Here is a 26,153-nt window from a genome sequence, read left to right on the forward strand (position 1 = left end):
ATGGTGCTCAGGAGATAAATCATAAAGACTTTTTCATCTACTGCCAGCTGCAGTTCAAAATACCTTGACAAAGGCGTCCCTGCCGTCCACGGCCTGGGCCGAGGTCAGAGGTTTGGTCACGCTCTCTCTGATTGTCAGGAAGGAGCGCTGAGTCAGACTCTTCTCCAGCGCTTTCAGATCCACCTGACGTGATAAAAACAGTCAGACACCTCGGCTGCTTTTAATCTAGATGTGTTAAAAAAAGTACAAACCTCCAAGAGTTGGCTCGCCATGTTGAAATGTGATGATTTGCGGATGTCGCAGCCCTCTAGATTATTCACTATGGTGGCTGAAATCAAGATGAAAAATAAATATTATTGGCTAAAAAGATGCAATTATTTTGTTATATTAACAGTCTGTGTATACCAGTTTAGTGCTGTCCCGCTCACCTTCAAAGTCCACGTTGCCCAGGTGAAGAATAGCAGCGAGCAGCTTGGAGATTTCCCAAGAGTCATTCTCCGAGAACATGAGGATCTTGAGAGCTGAGCGGAAGTGAGCGTATTCCTTCACATCATCGCGTCCTTCACAGCTGGTGCAGTTACCCTGGTGATTAAAAACACATGATCTGAATGTGAACTCTTATAAAAGGCTGAGATATGGTGAGCAGCTACACCGGCGGAGACACCGGCGGAGAATGAGAGCGGAGTGGACACCCGTGGAGACACTGGCGGAGACACTGGCGAAGAATGAGAGCGGAGTGGACAACCGTGGAGACACCGGCAGAGAATGAGAGCCAACGGACACCAGCGGAGAAACCGGTTGAGAACGAGAGCGGAGCGGACATTCGGAGACACTGGCGGAGACATTGGCGGAGAACGAGAGCGAAGCGGACATCGGCGGAGACACCAGCGGAGAATGGGAGCGGAGCAGACTTTCTGAGACACCCGCGGTGACACCGGCGGAGAATGAGAGCGGAGCGGACATCCGAAGACACCGCGGCAGAAATACTGGTGCAGCACTTTGACACGCAGCATAATGCAGTGAGTGTAGTGCTGGCGGAGCGAAACCATGGCAACAGCGGCGAAAATACAGCAATTTATGCATAATATTATCGGTTCTATTTATCGTCCAAAAACTGTATTATCTGAATTATCGGTGTGACGTCATGAGTCTCGTTATCGGCCGATAATTATTGTGCATCCCTACTTTTTAAATCTCCTAATTTCTTGCAATTTGTGGAGCATTCCTTACTAAGTCTCTTAATGCCTTTTTCATCATGTTTTTGAAAGAAATTGCACAAATTTGTTCAGGGTTCAAAGGTTAACATGCTTGTGTAAGGCATCTGAAAGCATCACAAGAATACAGACAGCATTTTATTCAGATTTCCCAAGTTTTTAGACTTATTTCCGTACCATGGTCAGATAGTTGTACTCAGCAGCGTTTCCGAGGTTAAGAATCTTCTTCTGCTCAGCGGCCATCCCCATCAGCATGTAGTAAAAGATGTGGTAGTTTCTCTCCTGAGGCGCCTGCACATGAACGCAGAATTAATGTTCTTTACCACAAAAAAAATTTGACTTGTACCATATTGCTGCTCTTTCAGCTAAATCTCACCTGACGACACACTCTGGACTTCTCCAGCAGGTACTGCTCGACGCGGGCCCCCTCGATGGCCCCACCCTTGGTGAAGTTGATGTCAATGTACTTCCCAAAACGACTGGAGTTATCATTACGGATGGTTTTAGCATTACCAAAGGCTGAGAAAAGAAGAGCAACAACAAAGCAGATAAAGCTAAAAAAGGGGGATTTGACTGATTATGAAGATGGTTTTATAAGTTTATGTTTCTTCGTACCCTCCAAGATGGGATTTGCTTCAAGAATCTGCTGCTCGATCCACGAATGCTGGCCGCTCACTGCAGCCAGGAACTGCAGCATGAGCTTGGTGCTCTCTGTTTTTCCTGCTCCCGACTCTCCACTGACGAGGAAAACAAAGATTTATTAACGTTAATTACACTGCATGGAAAAACACATTTTTCCTTCACTGTTCACTATTTAAATTCTTTCCTGCACTGCAAATATTTGTTACAGTTACAGTACACATAAACCTGTCTTTAAACCCTGGATTTTATCAGCTGTCAACTAACTGATTTATTGACTCATTGTTTGAGCTCTATAATGTATTTTTCTGTAACTATTACTTGTCAAACTTATTGCTTGTATGTTATAAACAAGGTACTCATAAGGGCAAGAGTTTGCCCTTATGGAAGACAAAATTTGAGTATGAAGAAATCAATAAATGTGTAAATAAATACAGAAATTAAATAAATGTTAAAAAAAATGTGGCAGTTAAAAAAAGAAGAATTAATGCTGAAACAAATATGTAAATATAATGAGTGCATATATTAAGAAATATATGCAGAGGTTAGAACCTCCTACCTCATTAACATGCACAAAAACAGAAAAAATAGTTGTACAACAATATAGAATTTTTTAAAGATACTAATTTATGTCCTGTTAACTCACTGACCATTTTTTGCAGTTATCTGTTTCAACATTTGTGTACTTATAGATTTTTATTTCTGTATTTATTTATCCTCAAGTTTATTTTCATATTTTTAATTATATCTAAATATTTATTTATGCATTTAATTCTGTATTTATTTATAAATTTATTTATTTTATGTATTAATTTACTTTAAAAAAATGTTATCCATATGGTCTCACTGAGTTTTTCATGCATAAAGTTTTAATTAACAAATCACTCATTTGGCAGTCTAAATAATTATCTGAAATGAGCCTGAAATGAAAGCAGACCTGATGACGCAGCACTGGTTCTTTTGGTTGCGGCGCATGTTGAAGAAGCAGCTGTCTGCGATGGCGAAGACGTGCGGTGGCAGCTCGCCCAGCCGTCGGTCTGTGTACATGTGCACATGGTCGGTGGTGTAGATGGGCAGCAGCTGGTAAGGGTTGACTGCTACCAGAATGGAGCCTGTGTACGTCTGAGAACAGAGAGGGTGTTAAACATCACACACAAGCACAACTGAGGAGAGTGTGTGAGCATCGACAAGTGACTGTGGTGAAAACACATCGAGCCAGTGACCCTGTTTGTTTACTGCAGCAATGCACAAGATGCGTGTTCTAAAAATATGATTCATTAGATCTAAATATTTCTTTGTTTTTCAGACCATGACATCGCCATTTATTTCTAACCAGCATTACATCTGTACTTCTGTTTTGTTTTTTTGTTTTTTTTCAGGAAGATATATTTCAAAAAAGGTAAATAAAATAATATAAATAAATATAAAATAGGATTTCTCTCTACATTTATATATATAAATAAATATAAACAAATACCCATACATAAATACATATATGTGTGTGTGTGTTCATTTACATATACATTTATTATACGTATACATATATAAAAATTATAAGAAAAGAGGATAATAGAAACTGCTTTTATTGAATCCTAGAACAGAGATGTATGGAACAATAATAAAGGCCTATACAGAATAAAAAATCAATTAAAATTCAGCACCTTTGTAAGGACATAATGTCGCATTTTTAAAAAAATGGTGCATTTAGATCAACAAACACACGGTGTTGTTTTCATTGTGCAGTAAAAAGGGCGATAATCCGTCATATCTGTGAAGTTGGTTTGGGAGTTTTTTGTTTGTGTCTTTCTCATGAAGAAGGCCCTTTTTGACCATATCTTTGTGAAATCATCCTTTTGTAAATTTAGTAAGAGGGTCTAAGATCCAAAGATTTCATGGATTGATTAATATAAAGAAAAGCTATTTAATTCTGTGCTTTATAACATGAGCAACAAGTCCAACACAAAGAAATATCAGCCTTAGTCAATTCTGCCCGCAGCATTTAGTCGCAGTATTTTCATACAACAAAATGGCCTGATTCATAATTGAACACACACTGCTGAGCTTTGACGACACAGAGACACTGAGACGTCTCTTTCAACAGAGGCTCGTTCGTCTCTATGGAGACAAACGGCACTGTGATAAACTACAGGGCAAAGTCTGAGATAGAAAAGCCATTCACGGCTCAAGAAGATGTAGGCGAGTAAGCATTTCCACAGCAGGTTATGGACATCATAAAACTAGGTGGTTCAGACCGAAATAGAAACCTACGTAGATGGATCCTTCTTTGTGTCGCACCAGGAGGTTCCTGAGGAGCCCGGCCTCGTTGAGGTCTCCCAGTCTTATCATGTCGTCCACGCCCTTCACGGAGGTGGGGTGCATGGGCCGGATGGCGCCCTCCGTCTTCTTGTTGATCTTGTGCTCCTGTGTGCATGTTATAAAAGAGATATATATTAAAAGCTTGAACTCAATTTCCTGGATGTAAAAAAAAAGGTAATTCTTGTGCTGTTTTGTACCTTTCCTTCATCGTCAACCAGCTGGAGCTGTCCAGTGTCTGTCACCCTGACCTCCGCCCCGATCGGCACCCCGACGCCAGAGTCCACCCACACAAAATCCCCCTAGTTTGGGAAAACAGAAGTTGTAATTTAAAAAATGCAGTTAGTTAATATATCAAAATGTTTAACTTTGGCCAAAAGACATTCAGTTTTCCATCATAGAATACAGCTGAGAAGGTGTAACCAGAGAATTTTTGTCATTTTGACCCTCTGAAACCTGAGAAATCACTAAATTTCATTGTAGAAGATGTTCAAGTAACTGTAGAGAAGTATTTTATTTTTTAAGCTTTTTTGGCTCAGGATATTTTTTGTTTTTTCTTTAAAATTTTTGCTTGATTGTTTGTTTACTTTTTCTTCTTTTTTTTCTAATTTCTCAGGTAATTTTCTTGTCCTTTTTCACTAATTTCTTACTAATTTTTGGGTCATTGCTTTTCAAGTTGCTTATTGAGTTCTTCTCGTGTTTTTGAAAGAAATCAAGCCAGTTTTCCCAGGTTTCAAAGGGTTAAAAAAAAAGTGATACATATGTGTATGCATCAAAATGCAGGACCAAAGAAGGGAATTTTGAAACTGACTATCTCCGTATCATGAAGTATAGAATTATGTGTATTACAGAAATACTGGTTCTTACCTTACTCAAATGCAGCATAGCAGAAACGTGGATTAAATCTGTAAAGAAAAAGAAAATGTATCATTATAATCCGGATTCAGCCCAGTCTCAGTAATTCTAAAAACTGGTGGAAGTATATTTACTCAAGTAATGTACTTTGACATACTTTATTTTTTATCCCTACTCTATAATATTTTATACTCCAACTTCATTTCATCTTAAAGGGAAATATTGTAGTTTTTACTCTACTTCTTACATAACATGTATCCAAGCAGCACCTTCTGGGGCTGAAAAATGAAGCCAACACAGAAGTGCCAAAAACTGCAGTTCCTCTAACAGCCATTTGAGGCTGGCTCCAAAACGGAGCAAATCTCTAGACCCCCATGTTTCGATCCCCGACTGTACAGCAGAAATATTTACAGCCTGGTACAAAAAACGATTTTGCCGTCTATAAATAATTTCAACATTCCTGACAGCTGAACAGAGGGTGAATTAGTATAAAACTCAGCCGTTTAAATGTTATTAAGGCTTAAAGTTATACATTATCAAGGGCATGGCCGCTTTTAGTAACATTAGGTGCTGTTTGTTGACAAGTCGCAACCACGAGGACAACGTTGGTGAGGAAACTTAACCACCGTGAATCCACAGATTTACAGAGTACAGTTATAACCGTCTTTTTGTTATTTCAGTGTTTTTTTCAGTTCATGAAAGTGAACTGTAATGTTTTGGTTGCCTAAAACGTCTTGTTCAATGTTTGATTGTACTAAAAATTCCACTAAGAATTTGGATTTTCAGTCCAAACTAGCAAAAATGGTTCGGGTTAGGACCATCTCTCATCCAAATATGGTCTTTTTACTCCAAAAACCCAGAATGGCGACAGCCAAACTGACAAACTCGAGGCTCCAAAACCCGGAGTTCACAAAGCACAGGATGACGTCACGGTGGCTACATCCAGTGTTTTATAGTCTATGCATTTATCTGATCCTTGCAGTTATTTTTTACATAAAAATGCTTCATATCTTGTATGATATGATGCTGTACTATAGTACTAACCACAACAAATTATCTAAATTTTGCACCACATTGACAAACTACAACATTTAACATATATTTTACAGATAAAAACAGAATAATATTCTATAGTAATCTAACATTGTGATAGAAGCAATCCTGCATAATAACTTTGTTAAATTTTGACGTTTTCAGTGCATTTCACTTATATTACTTCTGTAATTTTACTTTATATCTTGAGTGGGGTAGATATATCTACATTTTGAAGACTGGACTTTTACTTGTAAAGTATTTTTTAAGATGATGGTTTTATAGACTTGAGTACTTCTTCCACTACTGCAAATACCTGCGGCCCAGCCAGTATTAGTGACAGTTAGATCTACTCAGTGCACCTCAGAGAGCTTTAACAGTGTAGACCATAACTCAAATTATACATAGCAACTTATGCAGTTAAGATATAATATAATTTAAATTATCTCACAAGCTTGTTCGGTTATTGAAATAAAAAAAAAAAGAACTTTAATTGCAATGCATTTTTGGGCTCCTTGAACATTGGACTTTGAATTTTAACTGGACACCTTAAAAAATCTACATTGACATCAGTATGACTTTCATTTTCAAAACACTTCTGTTAATTATTTTATACAGAATCTCACTATCAGATCACATTTAAAATTCATCATTTAAAAAATACAAATTAAACACTAAAATTAGCTGTTTTGAAACACTGACGTACTTTAGACAGTTTAACGACAGATTCACAGCGGTCGTTATGCGTGTATCGTGTTGACTCTTACCTGATAATGCTTGTGTTTTTGGGTAAAAACTTCTTCTGCTGCTGCTGCTGCTGCTCGGGAAACTTTTCCCTGAATGACTGTGAAGCAGGAAGCAGGGAGTTTTCCCAGCAAACACCTCTTTATGGCTCTTTGACTTTGCTCCTGCAAATGTAGAACGTCAGTGTCACCAACCACCACACTTTTTATCAAAATAAGTGTAAACTGCTGGTAAATATCTCATGTTAACAGACAAATAACTGTGGATAGTGAAAATCAAAGCAGAGACAAGGCTTCAGCTATTTACTATAAACTAAATAAAAAACATACTTCTGTCAATGGCAAAAAAAATAATAATATCAAAAAACTTTCAACAAGAACAGATACATTTTTTGCTTATGTTTCTTAGAAATACTGTATAATAACAACCACCTGACAAAACTGTATCCCGTCGCTGGTGTTAGAAATCACGCCAAAGAGGAATCCAAATTACCCAAATGCCAGTAAGCCACTTTTCCTGCTCCATAAACCAGTCATCATAGGTCGAGTTCTGCCAACGCGCTGTGCTGTACTTCGAGGCAATTATGTCGTAAACAGCAGATAGTAAAGAGGAATGACTGAGCTCACGCTGGAGATGTGCAAAATGGTCTTACTGGTTTAAATCAGCACAAACAAGCTGTGATTGCCGGGATGATATTTACAGATCGGACTGCAAATGTGTAACACTGAAAAAGGGCTTGAATAGAAGACTGGAGACTTTTCTTACATACTGTCAAACTATATGTAAAGACAATGAAGTAAACCGGGAAGATAAGGGTCAGAGCACGCTCCTTAAGATGGCCCGTGATAGTGCTAATGATACTGTAAAGCAGTAACTTCGCAATATCACTATCTGTCTTCAGGCGTGGTCTGTTTATCCACTTCGGAATGTGGTTTCATTTTTTTTTAACCGTATACAATATTTAAAATTATAAAAGGTAATTCCTGCTAATGTGATAAATAAAAAAACATCTTGTATGTCATTACAAAAAACTCTAATGAAATAACATTAATAAATTAATATCCCACAATAATGAAATTGACATATTTAAAATATTGACTTACTTATCTCAGCAGTGACTTAATATCTCCAGATAATTAGAGACTTCATCAGATTCATGACTGAGCAACTCAAAATAACAAGCACATTTCTCAAAATACTAATTTATCTCAACACAATGACTCCTATCTCAAGATAAAGAAAACCTTTCTTAAAATAATGAATAAGCAACTCAAAATAATGAGTAACTTTCTCAAAATGATCGTGTAACTCATTACAACAAACACCTTTCTCAAAGTATTTCTGCATAACTCAAAAAAAGTTAAACTTATCTGACAGAATGACTTAGTATGAGAACCGTTCTCAAAATCATGACTTCGTGTCTCAAATTGAGAAACTTTTTCAAAATAGAGAATTTTTTTCAAAGTAACAACTTAATATGTCAAAATAATAAGTGTTTTTTCAAAAATGACAACTCAAAACAAGAAATTTCCTCAAATATTGAGAATCTTTCTCCAAATGACTTTGTATCTTAAAATAATGAGAACTATCTCAATCTAATGACTTAGTATCACAAAATGATGACAAACTTTCTAAACAATGACTTCGCAAATTAAAATGTAAAGTTTTTTTTTTAAAAATGACATCTTAAAATGAGAAACTTTCCCAAAATATTGAGAAACTTTCTCAAAAATAAGGACTTAGTAACTCAAATGAATCTAAAGCTTTCTCAAAATTACTCATTTTAAAATAATGAGACAAATTCTCAAAAGAATGACCTCTATTTCTCAAAATTATCAACTTTCTCTAAATAATGACTAATTCAGAATAAGAAACTTTAGATAATGACTTCGTATCTCAAATTGAGGAACTTTCTCAAAATTATGACTATAAAACATAATGAACTTCTTTATATGATTCAAGTATCTCAACATAGTCACTCATTATTTTGAGATACTAGGTCAATTTTTCATGAGACGTTACTTGCAATAAATCATTATTTTACAATGCCATGTAAACAATTTGAGATATTAAGTCAAGATTTTGTGATCCTAAGTCATTCTTGCAAAGACATAACCTTGATAAAGTGTTTTGAGATGACTCACAGAATATTTTTTTGTCATCACATTGGAAAAAATATAGGCTTCCATAAAAAAAACAAAAAAAACAGAAATAAACAAATTAAAGTGACATAAAGAAAAAAAATCTTTCAACCAAGTGTAAAAGGAAAACACACTGATAGTGAACACAGTGATATACAGACTTAACAGTGTATTTGGTATTGTTTAAGTATCTTTACTATAATTACACAGACGAAAACAATGTACAATAGCTGGATGTCTCGGGCTCACTTCATCTCATAACGTCATTATCGTTACACTCTGCAAAATGAAGCGGCAGCACATCACACGGCACAAAATGTTTCATCGAGTACAAAACTTGAAAAGAAAGAACCAGGTCAATGGAAAACCGAAAGCACATTTACAGTGATTTACACGAATTCAATCCAGCGGTGGGATCGCTCCAGGATACTCGCTCTCTTTCCTTCAAGCACTTCACTTTTTGAAACTAAATGAAAATATTGTTTATATCACCATGACATCCATTGACTTTGGAATAGGTAGACAATTCGTGGCAGTTCAAATGTCGGGTTAACTTGGCCTTATGCGTATGTGGTATGTTCTCGCTTTCAAATAACCATCTAAGGGCACTACTTATCCTTTAAGAGCATTTTTTGGATATTAAATCAAGTAGCCATGTTTAATTTCTCCTCGAGTTCTTTTTTTAAATCTAAACCCACATCAGTTTTTTATTATCTTTTTTAGATTACAGCTAAACCTGTGGCTGAAAATAAGTAACTGCCCATACAATGACAATCAAAAATAGAAAAATGCAGGTGCAGGATGTTCGGAGAAAAAAGGGGAAGCAGTGACGATATTTTAAGAATATTCAACAGCACGTGGAACAGCTTTCCCCGTCCGTTTCATGTACACCGACAAAATGAAGGCACAGATTAATGAAAAGAGCACGACTGCGATTAGTCTGTATACACACATCTTACTAGAGGACTCTTTTTTTTTTTTTAAATGACCGCTCAGTAACTCTCAGGTTTGTTCGCCTTAACTGAAAAACTTTCATCTGGTTTAACTGCATTTAGTGCCAAACATCGGAGATACACAATGTGCCAGTTCCAACGTTGTCTTAAAAGAAGAGGCAGAAATTAAGTTAGTAAAAATGGTCTCTGGGATGTTCAAAAATTAACAAAAAAAAATGGGGAAACAGTGACTGGGCCGTCCAGTTGGCCACTCTAACGCAACCTACGATGCTCCACGCTTGATGTGTGCGTTGGGTCTTGAATGAGAACCTATTCCTGATGGGTTTTTCTGCTTCTTGAAGCCGTCCTGTCGCTTCTCTCTGTCTGCTCTCGGGCAGATAGGGAGGGTGCGTGCGATTGTATTGCAGCAAATCATAGCACCAGATTCTGAGCAGCTCCTTCGACCCTCCAGAGAGGGTCACGGTGGCGGCGGTGGTTGTCGACGAGGAGGTCAAAGCTTACGCCCGTTCTTTACGCTTCAGTTTGGAGGACTTCTTGACGGCGCCGTTCTTGTTGAGCAGTTTCAGCACTTTTTCTTTGTGGTCGAGGACTTTCATCATGGTGTCTCTGGCCTCGGTCACCTGGTCCATCACTAGCTTACAGCGCTGCATGTTACCCTGAGGACACACGCAAGGATTACTGCAGCGGTTGGAGGCAAAACTTGTTGATAAAAACAATAATTTGGGAAGAGAAAGCAACAGTAACAGCAGGCCTCCTTAACCTTATAAATCCCACTCGTACAGTGAAACTTTCAACCAAACGTATTAACTTAACTTTATTGCTTTTATCAAGTCAAGTAATTATTAATTTCTTACACTGCACTGTAACTTTTATTCGTGGGATATTTTAATTTTTCTCGATTCTCTGGTTCTTTCATAAAGAGTTTTTAAACACCCTTTTATAATGTGTTTCTTTTGCACCTAGTCTTGATGCTTTTGATGTTTTATGCAGAACACCTTAAATTCTTTTGTTGCTGAAATGTGCTACATTAGTAAGCTTGCTTTGCCTAAATTCAACATCGCAAATATTTCAATATTGTTTTTCCTCTGTCAATACAAACTAATAAACAAAAACTAAAAAAAAGCTTTCAGAACTAAGAGTAAAAAAGAAAAAGTATCTTGTGACACAAGTATTATTTCTCAGCCTTGTTTTCATTTAGATTGAGTCATTATCTTTTTTTTCATTTTCAAGAGATAACTGAAAAAGAGCCGTAACATCACTATACACATCAAGAGACACAGAGGTAGAGGCAAAACTAAATTTAACTTTAATAAACTAAAATGTGTGGCACTTTGGCCTCAAATAATCGCATGTTACAGTGAGACATTTGGACCTGGAAGACAATCGAAGATTTTAATTCAGATGAAAGTCTATATCTGAATTAACCACACAGCTGTAATATAGCCCACTAATAAAACCTCTTGGATTTTTGCAGTAAAACAAACACTAAAAAATCACTTGCGCCGCAGTTAGTAACCTCTTTTCCATCAACAAGCATTGTTTGGTCCACCAGAGAGGGAAGTAGAGTTAATGCGAAAGACTCACTCTTCAACTAACTCGTCTGTGAAGCCACATACCGTTTCCTCCAGTCTCTGGTGCTGTGAGTAAACGGTTACTACAGCAGAGACGGTAAACATCTGAGCAGTTAATGTATATTTAAAGGTGTCGGTCTGCAACAACAATCGTACCTGTATAAGCTCGTTGATTCGGTGAAGGTCGTCATCGGAGCCGGCTCTCTTCTTCGGAATCAGGCCTTCTTGAAGGGTGGAAAGGCGGCTGTACACGTCATGCTCCAAACTCGACTACAGATCAAATAAAAAACACATCGTTTCAGAAATCCAATCAAAAAATGAAAGACGATGTTCTCTCTGCACAGAATCACACCAGTGAAGATAAAATGGACAAAAGTAGCCCGCTGTCACCCTGTTTTGGTCTTTCATGCGGTTAGGTTCTTAAAATATTTTAATTTTAACCAATACTGTGTTTTATATTATTGTAGTCACACTGTTGTAGCAAGTTCAATGTGAATTTCTCTTGAAAATAAAACAAAGTACAATATATTTGGACTAACATGTAATCTGTCTGTCTTACAACAAATCAAACTTAGCTTCTAGCAGGATCAATTAAAATTTTGAGAAGACGTTAAGATAAATAATCCCAAAGAGTCATATTTTGCAGGTCAGGGGTCAGCACTCACCAACTGCCTGAGCTGTGCAGCACACAGATGAATTTTCCAGCCTTGTGCTCTGCATGCCACTCCCCTCTGGTTGGCCATATCCTGCAAGCTGCCCTTCTTCTCCTCTGAGAGAAAAGCAAAAGGTTTTTGTTAGAAAGAACTACAAATAGCGGCTCGCAGTTGTATGCCAAGTTACAGGTTACATCCATGTCTGTCCAAACTCATATCAAACATGGAGCAAACACTTTAAGGAAATTTAAGTGTTAAGCATGAACTAAAAGACTCTTATTTTCTTTCTCATTCTTTTGTTGTGACTTAGATTTATGTTATTTTAGTAGCAAAAAGGGTAGCGTTGAGCTGATTAATGTGTGTAGTAACTCAGGCTCTCTAAGACATTAGTGTAATAGTGTAATCAATATCAGTTGTGCGTTTCCTTAGTTTATCTCCTGCGAAGAGAAACAGGTCGAAGTAAAGTCTGCATCAATGCTCAGATAACCACAGAGATGCTATTAGTATGTATATGTTCTTATATGTGAGCCTAAAAATAAAGTAAATAATGCCCAACGCAGGGTAATTGTTTGTGAAGTGTGTGAGTGGTTTTGTTACGCAAGCGTCTGCAGTGATCCATTAATTCATTCATGCCATTAGGTTTATGTGGTTTGTGTGACGGTGCTGTGTTATTTAAAATGTGATTGTGATAGGCAGGCATTGAGGCTGAGATCCGACAGAAACTCAACAGTAAAAAAAGATATATTCAACGATTGTGACATGGAAGTTATCACCATATTGACATCTATGATTCCAGTGAACAACAGCTGATAGTTTTGTCAAATGCTGCAACAAACAATCACCAGAAGCTCAAAATCAGTGAAACCAATGAGCTCTACCAGAGGAACAGGATACAACACAAAGCTGTAATCATGACAATAAACAGTGTTTCAAATATGGATATCTCTGCAAATAAGCTACACGTTCTGAAACGTCAATGCGTAACCCACAGCACAGAGGATCTACACCGTCAGCGGTCTCAGGATTAGTGTCATCAATGAAGTATCTCATGAAATGACTCGACTCCCGTTATTACATTGAGTAATAGCCAGAAAAGTGTTTTTGCAGAATATTATGAAAACACGTCATAATTTTATCCTATCAGACATCTGTGTGACATTTTGTCATATTAGGTGTATGAATTCTTGATTTATGGAAAAAAATGTTTTTTTTGTTAGGTCAAAGTGACCTTTGTGGATGTTTGTGCCAAATATGTGGAAACTCCCTCCAGGCGTTCCTGAGATACCGCTTTCATGAGAATGAGACATAAAACCTAACGCCTCTGGTCACGGCTGTCACCAGCACGGAGGCATAAAAAGCCTCCATTAATCTTTCTCATTTGCTCATAAAATATAGACACTAGTGTGAGCAGGAAGCTACTGACCTTTGACCCTGATGTCGCTGTACCTCTGGAAGTGGTGGTAGGCAGCTTTCCAGGGGTTCCTGTAGTGCCGCAGAAGAGTGACAGGCGGTCGAGGCCTGACTGGTACATAACGCACTCCTTCCTCATCTAAAAGACGAAAACAAGTGTTGAACAAATGCAGATTACATCATCATTATCACCAGGCGGGTTTCCAAACCCTCAAATTACTCAAATTGAAATTGCATAAATAAAATACGGAAACATGGTGATTTTAAAGTTTCTACGCTCACATGAGGTGGTAATTCAGGCGATTCCAAAAACACATATTTTGCAAAACTTGCAATGGAAACACTTTTTTTTGCTTTTATAGGTCACACGATGCTATGGTTACGCACTTGTCAGTAGGAACTGACTCCCTCGGTCATGATGCAGCAGGCGCTACAAGAGCTGCATCACATAACTCGACAGAAGTTGAGTGGATCATCTGGAAGTTTTAAATCCACAATTAGTCTGTGAAATCGTGGACTACCAGCTCCCAGAAATCGACAATGGAAAGACGAGCCCCTCATACGTGGGAGCAGCCACGTATGAGGGGCTCGTCTTTCCACTGACGCTCGCATATCACGCCTACGTCGCATTCGATTGGAATTAATGACGGCTAGTGGAGTGGCTGGAACAGAAATAAAGCTCCAATGTTTTGAACATCCATCACCATGTTTCTTGGATTATTAATGTGAGACAAGCTGCAAAACATCACTGTAAAAACGCAGTCATTGCACATTGTGTTTTATCAACATTAAATCTGTAATGGAAACCCGCCTTCTGTGACAATGGATGGCATCACATTACATACCAACGTATTCCCTTGGTGGAGATTCGCGCCTCTCGGCCCTGCCGGTGATGGGCCTGCCTGGAGCCTTCTCCTCGTCTGTGCTGTTGGTCTCCACCATCTCGCTCTCCTCTGTTGAAATGACGTGCTGCTGCTTGCGGGGCTTCTTCCTCGGCGAGGCCCCGGGGATCAGATCTCCTGTGGCAGGAGCGCTCAGGGTGGAGGCCTGAGTGGTGAGAGCGGGGGCTGATGACAGGTTTGCATTGGGATCTGAGGAGAAGAGATAAACACATTGTTTAGTTTTGTGTATATTACTTTACATTCCTCCCATTTCTTATAATTTAACATTAATTTCAACTAGTCCAAACCTGAGGATAGGCACACAGCAACCACATGCAGACTTCAAGAGATGTTCACACTACAACCTTGTGCAGAACACAGACCTCTTGCAAAAAATGCAAATAAACAGGCTAAAAAAATCTGCTTAGTCACAACATAACCTACATGGACAAAGGTCCTGGGCCACACCTCTTAATCATTGAATTCAGGTGTTTAATTCAGTCCCTTTGCCACAAGTGTATAAAATCAAGCACCTAGCCATGCAGTCTGCCTTTACATTTCACATACATATAATCAAACTGCACTGAGCAAACTCTGCCTTCATTGATTATTCTCAAGCCACCTAAAAAAATCTAAATTAGTTAAAATGTAGCCTATGCTATATTTAGAATACTTTACCCACTTCACCTTGCCATAAAACAGCCCTTACTGACGGAGATTTGAGGCAGTTATATCAAAAACACCAGACTCCACTGAAAGGCGGAGCTTCTGGTTTACCGCTGCCTCCATCAGCTGTTGTGTTGGTAAAGGTTTTAGGTAGCTAAAGCCTACGTTTTGTTGCTGGTGGGGGGTGTCACTATTTTTTATTCAAAATAAATACAAAATACTACCTTTCAAGTTGTATGTCCCTCACCAAAATTAAAAACACAAGTCCCTCCTCAGTGCTTACATTTTTTTAATGTCTTGCCTGTTTTACAACACCACTTCCCTCCTCATAAATAACAAACAGTCCCTATCTGAAGGGACATCTGTAGGGAGGCTGGTGCAGCCTCCCTTGGTGCGTGCGCTGAGCACACTCAGAACGCAGAGTCCAGTCTGACTGAGGTGTGCACATGACTGAAAAGCTCGACTTCCAATCGAATTGTCTGGGTGTGGTAGTCCAATTTAGAGAAATTTGATTCAGTCCGATTTGAGTCAGATTAACAAGGTTACTTGTTTAAAAGTCCAGTTTTAGTCAGACTGACACAATAATTTGACTTTTTCTAACATTATGTAAACATACTGACTGATGTCCTCACCTGGCTGCGAGGTGTCCATAGTCTCCGCCTCCTGCTTAATTTTCAGATCTGGGCAGGCAGAGCTGGCAGCACAGGCGGCAGTGCTGCTGGCTGCAGGCTGAGTGGGGGAGGCCACCGTGTTGGCCATTGAAGCGGGAACTGGGGGAGTTACAGCCATGGCTGCTGGCAGGGCAGAGAGGACAGTGGAGGGCTGGGAGGGAGGGACCGGCCCTGGTGTGGCAAGCATGGTAGGGATGGCTTGGGCGAGGTGCTGAGCGTTCGAGGACACGGCCTGCTGCTCTCCTCCCTGAGACGGCAGAGCTTCTACTGTAGCCATGACAGGAGGGGCCACTGCCATGTGCACCTCAGCCTTAGGTTTCACACTGAGAGAGAAATCAAAAGCATAATGTTACAGACTCGTATCATAACGTATAATGAACATAAATAAATAATCAAGTGATACTCATTCAGTGATGCGATTAATGTGACAGAGGCTCACCCTGCAGGTCGGGGAGACCCTGCTCCTCGCACGCCACCCTCGATTCTGCCAGCGCTGGGCTCACTGGGCTGGGCGGGGATCAGATTCTTACGAACACAACTAAAACACAAGTAAGACTGATTTAGTAAAAAGGAAAAATTTCACCATCCTGTTTGATCTTTACCAGTTTCTGCTAAACTTTATTTGGGGAACCTGAAGCTACAGTCAACCTGTAATAAAGTGACTGTGTGGCGCTGAAAAGCCCAGTTTGAAGAAGACCTATTACGCTCATTTTTCAGGTTTATACTAGCATTTTGGGTTCCTACTAAAAACATTAGGGATGCATGATAATATCAGCATTTCATGAGTGTTAGCTGATATTTTCTTTAAAGTAATTTATATTGGAATTTGCAAACATGCTTCTTCTTATTTTGCACAATGAATGAATACCACATACATTGAAAAGCATTTGTTTAATGTCTCCATCTGCTGGTGGGCCAACACAATATAATGTAAAATCCACGACAAAAGACACTTGATGTAGGTGGGGAAAAAAGTGGATATATCAATATCGGTATTGGTTATTAGCAAAATGAGTTGTTATAGATCAGGAAAAAAAACAATATTGTGCATCTCAAAAAAACACGTTTACATGCTTAAATCTTCAATAAAACATTTTATTTTCCTCATATTGTCTGTGCTGGAACACCTGTATTCACCCTCTGTCTCTAACACCTTAGTGCCTGTCTCTCCAAGCCCCCCTCCCAAAAAGCTCAGACTGCTCTGACCGGTCAGTCTTTCCACATCTTTCACATCTGCGTTAATGTTGTGACAACACAGGAATTTCTAACCTCAATACAATAAAAAGTCGTGTGCTTGTGGTCTGTACAAAGCGGTGTCAAACACTGTTTACACATTAGGTTTAACTTAAGTGAGTTGGGGTAACCACAGTCTGTAAGAACTCTGTAAATAATCAAGTGATACTCATTCATTAGTGTTAAACAAGCAATTAAAGACACGTTTGAGCAGTTAAGAGAGTTTGCTAAAACTATATTGGAGCACTCATGTGAGCAACCTTATGAAAAAAGGGTAAGAGAGGTCTGGGAGATGAATATGCTACTATTATTGCACGAGACCTTTAGTCTCACATGCAGGTGTTACACTCACCCTTCATTAGCGGGCTTCTTGCGGAGGATGCTGGGTCTCGGGGAGGAGACCAGGGTGGGAGCTCCTCCTACTCCTCCCTGCGTGTGTGCCTGCACCATGGTGGCGACCGGCTGGGTGGTGCTGAATGTGCTGCTGATGGGACTCGCTACAAAGCCATCAGCCAAAACAACCCCTGAAGAAAGGAAAAAAATGTGTTAAAAACAGCCAAACACCTAGTAAAGCCCTGATCAACAATATGTCATTTCAAGTACAAGGCACTACAGATTTAGTAATTACCCGGTTTTGCTTCAGACTGCGCCTGTTGCTGCTGCTGCTGTGTGACTATCGGTGCCTGCTGCAGTCCTTGTGTGCCGATTGGTGCAGACGTGTGCAGGCCCTGCACTCCTATCGGTGCCGGCTGAATGCCCTGCGCAGCGATTGGTGCAGGCTGGATCCCCTGGGTGCTGATTTGTGCAGAGGGGAGTCCGATCCGATCCACTGCCATCAGCTGCATGTGGTTTAGATGGACAGTGGTCGCCACGCCTACTCCAGCCTGGGTGGGCAGTGCTGAGCTTGGAGCTTGAGGAGTAACTTATTGGGAGGGAAAATACAATTCAAATTAGATCTGTGTGCTAAGAAATGACAGGTTTCACGTCTCACAAGCATGTTGTTCAGCATACTTGGTTTCAATTGGTCACAGTCCAAGCTTTTATATATCTAGACAAACAATAAGTTTACTTGTGACTTCCCTTAAAAAAATATTGGTTAGCAGAGCTTACCGGGATACTGGCGGATGGTAGATACAGAGCTGCTGATGGGCGTGTAGGTGTGTGTCAGAGGATACGACGAGGAGTAAGCCGGCAGGAAATACTGGAACTGCACAGGAACAGAAGGCCTTCAAAAGAAAATAGACAATATTAATGCAACACTCATCATTATCTCAATTAATTACATCAGATATCAAACTTATCTTTATTAACAACAAATTGCCCATTTCATGGATGCTTGTTTTCTCCTGGTATAGACGTGTCAATGAGTCAGACTACAACAAAGTGTGCTCACCTGTTGTCACTTCTGGCCTCCATGGTGACGGGGTTCGGAGACGACCGATGACCTGGGATGGGGATGAGGTTGGTTCTCTCTCCGGGGTAGTCGGGCTGCACACGGGATGAAGAGTGGGCGATGGGCTGAGGGACCACTTTAGCTGTAAACAACACAGAGGAACGATTAAGAAAAAGGATGAATTAAAACACATCATAAAATCGGATCAAAATAACGCCTCCTGCTTATAAAGCACTCAGCAGTGTTCCAACTAAAGAGACCAAACAGCCAACTCACCAACGGGGATGGTGGAGGTGGTCACGGCTGTAGCATGAGAGGAGTGTGAGGCCATCGTCATGGTGACAATAGTGTTACTGGTCATTTGGGTATGTGGCACAGAGCCTAGACACAAAGAAATTGCAATTTTTTGTTTCTTTGGTCAAACATTAAAAAGTTTTGTGACTTCCTTGTAGACATTAATACAGGAAAAAGTTATAATACCTATTGTGGTTGTTGATGGCACAGTGTTAGTGGCAACAATTGGGGCCACAGTTGCTGCAGCTACTGGTGTCACAGGACTGAAGATGGGCTTCTGTGGGGAACAAAAAATAAGGGCACTTATTTAGGTCATGTTATGAAATAATATATTCATCATCTGTGCAGGAAGCTGTCAGGAAGCAATAACCTGTGTCATGGTGTGTGGAGGCTGAGGCTTTTGAGCCCCAATAGCAGGGTGAGAGGGCAGCGTGATCCGTGTGGCGGTGTCACGGGACGTCTGAGACCTCTGAATGCTGACGGTGGCCGGAGGAGGGTGAATGGTCAGCCCTGGACGCCTGGACAGAAAATGATTCCCTCTTTAGCGCATCAGTCAGGCACAGACAAGGTTTGATAAAACTCCAGAGGGAATGGGAGTGTTGCACAAAAACACATTTTGCTTTTTAATTACCTTTTGGGCTTTTTTTAGCTATATCATGGACATTTTCACATCTTCGGGCCTCTAAATAACCCATCGAATGAAGCAACATGTAGGCCTGTTACAATAACTATTTTTGCTGGACAATATATTTTCCCAGAAATAATTTTATGCCTCTCATAAAATGATAATGTAGGCACAATAATGCAAATACCCTTCCATTAAATTAGAGAGTGAAAAAACATTTAACGTGTGTTTGCAAAGGTAATTAACGACCGTTAGTATATCCAAGAATACATATATAACATTCTAGTACATTTACAGGAGTAGCCTGAAATAACAATAAAAAAGAATAAGTAATGAGACTTGATAGAAAATCTGGCCATGAGAAACAAAATCAAGTGATGCCTCTGGCCACTAGTGTCTAACATCTGATAGAATATAGATAAAACAGACATAAGTTGATAACATTATAATCATGACAGGTCTACTTGGGTACTTATCAAATCATTTTTGGACTGCTACTTACCCGTGCGCCACCTCTGCAGAGTGTGTGACTGTTGGGCTGATAACTGGGGACTGAGTTCTAGTTGCTGAAATGGGGGCCACCACAGTTGGAAGCACGGCTGTCGACGTCGTTACAGCAGGGCGGGACTGTGGACGGTGGGAGAATGACAATGATGAACACAATGTTTGTAAAACATTATATCAGCATTTCTTTAGGTGAAAGTACATCAGAGCACCTGAATCGTCTGATGGATGATGTGCTGCACGGTGGGCTGGCCGGGGCCTCCACTAGCTCCAGTGGCTGGCCTCAGGACAGTTTTGGAGCTGGACATGACAGCTGCGGCAGCAGCACCTACAGGGAGAGAAACAGACTGATGTAGAGAAATGCACTTCTACAAGTGAGTGGTAAAAGGACTTCTGTTTCAAACATCACGCTGTTTGGCATGCTGCTCTTATGACATGCATACCTCTGGGTAAATGGGATGTGAAGGTCTGGGGAGGGACCGCAGGGGTCCCGATCTGAAGTGCAGGGGCACTGCCCCGAATGATCTGAATGTTAGCCGGCATCAGGTGGTGTAAGTTGCTGGAGTGACCCTGAAACACAATGAAATCAGCTCACAACTTCAGTCTTCAGCATCAAAAAGACAATAACACACACTAACAGCCGACTCTCAGCACACTCACTCACCTGCTGACCACTGATAGTTGCCACAGGAATAGATGGCGTTGGAGCAATGCTGCTCTCTATGGTGACGGTAATGTGACCAGGCACCTTGGGGGGTATGGGGATGTGACCCTGGTTGGAAGCTGGTGCTGGTGCAATAAGACGGCTTGGCATGGGTGACTTCAGGACAGCCTAAAAAAAGACAGACATTACATTACTGGGTTTTTTTTTAATATCGCTGGGGTCTGTTCAGGACAATGCAAGAAAAAAAATGTAGAGTGTGTATAAGCCTGCCATTGGTCACCTGTCTCAGACAGAATTCTCCTCACCCTCCAGTCTGTGTGTTACCACTTTAAAAATCCCCATCATTTAGTGAAACTGGTGTTGCATGGCCAGAACTATGTCCACACTTTGTTTTTTTGTTGTTGAAAAACAACAACAATCTCTAAGCTAGCAACCTAAACACTTAGCAGTTTTTAATGTCCCCACGTACAAATGCTCCACCAAAACAAGTTCCTCCCCAACACCATTTTGCAAGAGCATGTCGCTGCACCCTGAGTTTAGGGCGGCCAAGGATGCTTTATCCCTTTGAAACCTGAGCAAATTAGCTTTATTTCTTTTAAAAACATGAGAAAAAGGCAATAAGCAACTTAACAAGACATTAGTGAAAAAACAGTAAGACATTGGTAAAAAGTTACAAGAATATTACGTGATAATAGTGAAAAAAAAGGAAACTACCTGAAAAAGAACCTAAGAAAAAAAGTAATAAATATTATAATAAATAAATAATTATAATTAAACATCTAAAATGTTGTGTATGTATGTATGTATGTATGTATATATATATATATATATATATATATATATATATATATATATATATATATATATATATATATATAATGTCTAATTAGAAGAATCATACATATCATTTTTCAATATCTTTTAGTTATTTGATCATTCACTTATGATTCTCTCTTTTATAGAAGTCATTTTCATGTTATTTTCTTGCAACCTTTTACTTACTTTTAAATTTGCAGGACATTTCATGACAAGTTTTTTCATGTTTTTGAAAGAAATAAAATCAAGTTGTTCATATTTTTTAGGTTTAAATGCTTGTGAAAAGCAACAAGAAAAGTAATGTCAATCCAGGTTTCAAAGGGTTAAACAAATGTAAACAACCACAAGTGTTTTTTTTCCCCTTCGTGCAGAATTATGATGTTTCAGCCAGGCCGTTCTCCGGTGCTGGCACAGTGTTAAAATGGAGTGTGGAGATCAGTGAGCTAAGTGATTAAGTGAGAAGATGAATTGTGAAGATAAAATCACGAACTGTGAAGACGCTCGGCGCCGCCTCTGCTCTCCTCTCTAAGTTAGAGTGGCCAATGAGGTACAAAGTTTTATTTTTTCTAATTTGATTTTTTCGAATTTAATTTTCTAATTTGATTATTTACACTAATGAGGCAGCAGAATTTGTTCTCAATATTCTTTGAGACTTTCTGTATTAATCATATTTTGTGACTTTAGTTCTGACAGTGTGACTGACAACATGACAACATGTGTGACCGCATGCTTGTGTCATAAAAACATGTAAAACGAGAGACATGCCTTATGTCTTTGGGTGAACTAGAGGGAGCAGCTACACTGGTCATCCCATTGTCCCTCCTCTTGAGCTAACTGGTCACTGGCTTCTGCCCAGTTTGATCTCAGATTTCAGTGTTGGACCAGCTGACACTAATCAAGCCCAAACAGACATAGCCTTTTGACGCTGTGCATCTCCTACTCTGTGTGGAGGGACGAGGGTGGTAAGAGGAGAGCAAAATGTTGCATCATGAATCGTTTCAAAATTGAAGATTATCAGCACAGACTGCTGGTCTCTTATTAGCCCTGACTCATCCCAACAATCAGAGCTTTCATCTTCAGAAAGGTTACATGAGCCAGCTATGATTCAGCACTTTGAGTGAATTAATCAACTTTCGTCAACCAGCAGCAACGTGTTATTCTCTAACAGCAGTATGAATTATATCTTTGATAACTTGTGTACAATCTAACTGTGTTTTACTCAAACTAGAGATGGAAAAGATGCTTCGTTCATTACTGTAGTTTAATATTTTTTTTTTCTTAAAACCTGAGCAAAAAGGTTTAAATTCTCTTTACAAGATCAGGAAAAGTCAATGAACATCTTGCAAGAAATTGGTTAAAGGTGACAAGAAAACAACTTGAAAATCTATGTTAAAAATGGAAAGAGATTAAGAAATTCATTACATTTTTTGTTTTTAAATGGAGAGGAGTTCAGAAACTACACTTGGTATTATTAGGATTATATATTCAAAATATGTCATCGAACATATAATATTCTATTAATTTTAAGTTTTGTTTTTAAGGTCATATTAATTGTTTCAGTTTTTTACCTTTTTTAAATGTAATTTTCCCATATTTTTTTATGAATTTCTTGCTAATTTCTGAGCCACTCCTTATTCAGTTGCTCATTCCCTTCTATAATTTTTTTGTATTATTATTATTTTTTTGCTCAGGTTTCAGAGGGTTACCATGTAAACAAAGCTTATAACTGTCACAGGTAATAATCATCACCTTCATCTGTCCCTCGGTGAGGACTGCGGGCTGTCCCTGTGGGAGGTGGACAGAGGAGGCAGGTACAGTCACAGGCGTGCCGGGCTGGATGGGCACGGTTTGCGGAGCAGCTTGTGGCTGGCCGTGCGTCTGTACTTGTGGGTAAGGTCGGACCACCATGGTCTCCTGCTTGTCATCTCTGAACGCCAAGGTTGTGCCGCCCCCGGCAGGTGGATGATCCTGCGGCCCGTGGTCAGCATCTCGACTGCTGTCTGCATCTGCACCAGCTAAGGGAAAAACAGTTTAATTTAACATCTACTTCTTCACCACACATGAAATAAACTGAGTCACTTCAGTGTCAGTGAGTTACCTGGTGGATTTGACGGCTGGTTGACAGACACCAGGTTTCCAGCAGCTGGGATCTGAGGTGCTCCCCCGCTGGAGGCAGGCAGCCCATGTCGGGGGAATTGCTGGGAGCTCATTTTAACTAATTATGACCTAAAATAGTGTCAAGATCGTACATTAATTTCAGTGGCATATATACTGAAGACTGAAGTCCATTGTCAAAAACAGTGATTTAACATCGCTGAACACTGGAGCTGCTGGTCTACCACTGCCTCGATCAGTTACTTTGTGTTGTTGTGTGACTTTGGTGCTTCGAGGGCTTAGTTTGTATTAACCAAAGTCGCATAAGAAAACTGACTAACTAACTGATTAAAGCAGCAGTAGACCAGCAGCTCCAGTGTTCAGCAAGCTTAAATTACTGTTTTTGTCAATGGGGTCTGGTGGATTTGACAAGAGCACAGATGGGGAGCTGAATACGTAAATGGCTTCCCCATCTGACCAGGCTGTCTGACAGAAAGATAAAACAGTAAAGATACTCCCAATATAGCATACACTTTTTTATTTTTATTTTTAAACTACATTTTAAAAACTGACTGAAAAATCTACCTTGCACCTTTTTTTAGTTGGATTAAATATGTTAATGACACCCATCCCCAGCAGTTCATTGCTTAGCTCTTGTGTCGGACTCCAGCCTGCTTCTCCAAACTGGGAGCATGCAGACTGACATGTACCGTATGTGACACACAAACTACGGATAAATACCACATACAACCCCACTTCAAAAAAATCCCAACTGTGCATTTAAAGCTTGTGAGAGTCAGTGTCATAGTATAGTGTCATAGTGAGGTATATAAAAACAACACAATACATAGCAACTACAAGGAAAAGCTCGGTCATATTTAACATATTACAGAAAACATAAACACAATCACAATCAAACTAAAATAAACTAGGATCTTATATCTTCTCTGCATAGACTAAAAACGCCCTCGTATTTTTTTTTACATTTCTTCAAAAAGCCTTTTAGTGTGTATTGCTTTGTGTTTTTCAAGCTGTAACTTATTTTATTTTTGTAAGAAAGCGGTTTCCATCTTATTAGCATTAGCCTGCTAGCCACAAATGTAACAACTACCGAATATATCTAAGGGTTTAAAATCATTTCATAATTGTATTGTTGTTATTAAACATTTTGGACAATGCTGCAACAATAAAAGGCTGTCAGCTTAACCCTTAAAAGACAGCGCGGGGACATAAACATGCTAATGTAGCGTATTATGGTAACCAGCTAGCAAAGGAGCAAGTCGATAACATGAACCGAGTGCTGCTGATAAAAAGTGGATACCTTTACAAATACACTTGACTGTGAGAAACATGATATTAACATTTTTGTGGACCTTTGTTAACCGTTATAAGGCTAATAACATATGACAAAACTGCCCAACAACAACTGTATCGTTTCTTATCAAATATCAAGTTTACCTCCAACTGCAAGCAAGATTTTTTGACTGCTTTCATAAAAACGACTAAACGCGATTTCGATTTTGTCAGAAAATGCCCACAGTGATTTTTAATTTTGGTACCGTCATGTGAAAAACTAAAAAAGCTACCTTGTTAGCCAGTTTAGCTTAGCAGCAGGCTAACATTTGAATGCTAACCCCGCTGCGCCGCTTGCCTTTTCGAGCAATATCCTGAACTTTCTAAAGAGCACAACGGCGTAAACTTCACGAGGCGAAGCAAACAAACATGTTTCCAACATGTGTGTGGACGTTACCGTATCGCGGAGGTACTGGGCAATGGTCGTTTTGTGGATTACAATTTTTCCATTCGTCTTTTCTTTTTTTCCCCCAACATGTAAGCCGGAAGAACGCTGAAGAAGAACCGAACCGCCCTGTTTTAGTCCACCAATCAGAGGAGAGACTCTAGCACCGCTGACCAATCAGAACTCCGGAAATGTTCTCACCAGCAAAAGAGGGAGGAGGGGGGACTCTCGGGAAACCGCTACGACCGACCTGCAGAGTCACGTGGTCGACGGAAAAAGCCGAGTTAGCACCGGAGCTAACCTGTTAGCAGTCGACCTGCTGGCCACCAAAAGCTGTGCAGACTATTATTTTAAAAATCAGGACATTTTTAAATATATTGATATTCATTGGCGGTCTAGAGATTGTCGACTTGGCCGATTATTGAGGCGGATATTTGGCATTTTCAAGATGATCTTTATCGGCGTTTTATTTTAACGATTACCTATAAAATAAATTAATGAAAAAGTGTGTGTATTACACTGAACCAACGGGGGAGGCAGTCTGCAATACATGCAAAGAAAGTGTCAGCATGAGAGGAACTTTTACTTTGGAAAACCTTACGGAGCTATTTTCATTAATTCATGTGTTAATTTAAATTCTCATTCTTTTGTACAGTTCAAGTGAACATAAGAAAATAAGAGAAAAAAAGCAGAAAATGAAACTGATTTTGCTTCTGTGGGACAATAACTTAAGCTACTTAAGCCTACTTAAAATCCAACACTAGGGAGCAGCAGCAAACCACAGAAATATCTCAAGACTCAACTGTGTGACTTCAGGTCAGGTCTGTTTGAAGGAGAATGTGTGAGTTGAGCTGAAGAAGATCAATAAAAAGGCCTTTTTGACATGTGACAAAAGGACAACAAAGGTGTAAATAATAAAATTAACCCTTATGCACTGTTTGGCACATTTTACACCCTTTTCATTCTTCATTTTTGGATCATTTTTGCTGTGTTCACACATATAGCATACATTTTGACAAGATTCTTTATTTTTGTTTTATTTTATAATC

General features: G+C 39.5%; 2 protein-coding genes across 2 annotated transcripts in view; both read right to left on the reverse strand.

Moving 5' to 3' along the window:
- myo7ba (myosin VIIBa) overlaps nucleotides 1-8,961 on the reverse strand; it is a 35,165-nt gene extending 26,204 nt beyond the window's left edge. The window contains exons 1-11 of the mRNA XM_088078085.1: nucleotides 6,821-8,961; nucleotides 5,034-5,071; nucleotides 4,367-4,468; nucleotides 4,122-4,274; nucleotides 2,791-2,975; nucleotides 1,830-1,951; nucleotides 1,591-1,733; nucleotides 1,392-1,505; nucleotides 429-582; nucleotides 252-328; nucleotides 64-183 (exon numbers count right to left, since the gene is read on the reverse strand). Of these exons, the coding sequence (XP_087934211.1) occupies nucleotides 64-183; nucleotides 252-328; nucleotides 429-582; nucleotides 1,392-1,505; nucleotides 1,591-1,733; nucleotides 1,830-1,951; nucleotides 2,791-2,975; nucleotides 4,122-4,274; nucleotides 4,367-4,468; nucleotides 5,034-5,051 (1,188 nt within the window). The 5' untranslated portion in view covers nucleotides 5,052-5,071; nucleotides 6,821-8,961. The remainder of the gene's footprint in view (nucleotides 1-63; nucleotides 184-251; nucleotides 329-428; nucleotides 583-1,391; nucleotides 1,506-1,590; nucleotides 1,734-1,829; nucleotides 1,952-2,790; nucleotides 2,976-4,121; nucleotides 4,275-4,366; nucleotides 4,469-5,033; nucleotides 5,072-6,820) is intronic.
- Nucleotides 8,962-9,092: 131 nt separating this feature from the next.
- sap130a (Sin3A associated protein 130 a) lies at nucleotides 9,093-25,242 on the reverse strand. The gene is made up of 21 exons (XM_042483701.2): nucleotides 25,117-25,242; nucleotides 23,371-23,498; nucleotides 23,022-23,287; nucleotides 20,457-20,624; nucleotides 20,236-20,362; nucleotides 20,005-20,120; nucleotides 19,791-19,915; nucleotides 19,034-19,181; nucleotides 18,850-18,940; nucleotides 18,646-18,750; nucleotides 18,370-18,511; nucleotides 18,087-18,202; nucleotides 17,605-17,898; nucleotides 17,329-17,500; nucleotides 16,183-16,281; nucleotides 15,705-16,066; nucleotides 14,371-14,616; nucleotides 13,539-13,664; nucleotides 12,128-12,231; nucleotides 11,619-11,732; nucleotides 9,093-10,547 (listed from the first exon to the last, which is right to left on the reverse strand). The coding sequence occupies exons 2-21, from the start codon at nucleotides 23,480-23,482 to the stop codon at nucleotides 10,389-10,391; spliced, it is 3,192 nt and encodes a 1,063-aa protein (XP_042339635.2). The 5' UTR covers nucleotides 23,483-23,498; nucleotides 25,117-25,242; the 3' UTR covers nucleotides 9,093-10,388.
- Nucleotides 25,243-26,153: the final 911 nt, after the last annotated feature.

Source organism: Plectropomus leopardus, chromosome 5 (assembly GCF_026936395.1).
Source record: "Plectropomus leopardus strain MGB_pleo_1.0 chromosome 5, ASM2693639v1, whole genome shotgun sequence".
Lineage (NCBI taxonomy): Eukaryota > Metazoa > Chordata > Actinopteri > Perciformes > Serranidae > Plectropomus > Plectropomus leopardus.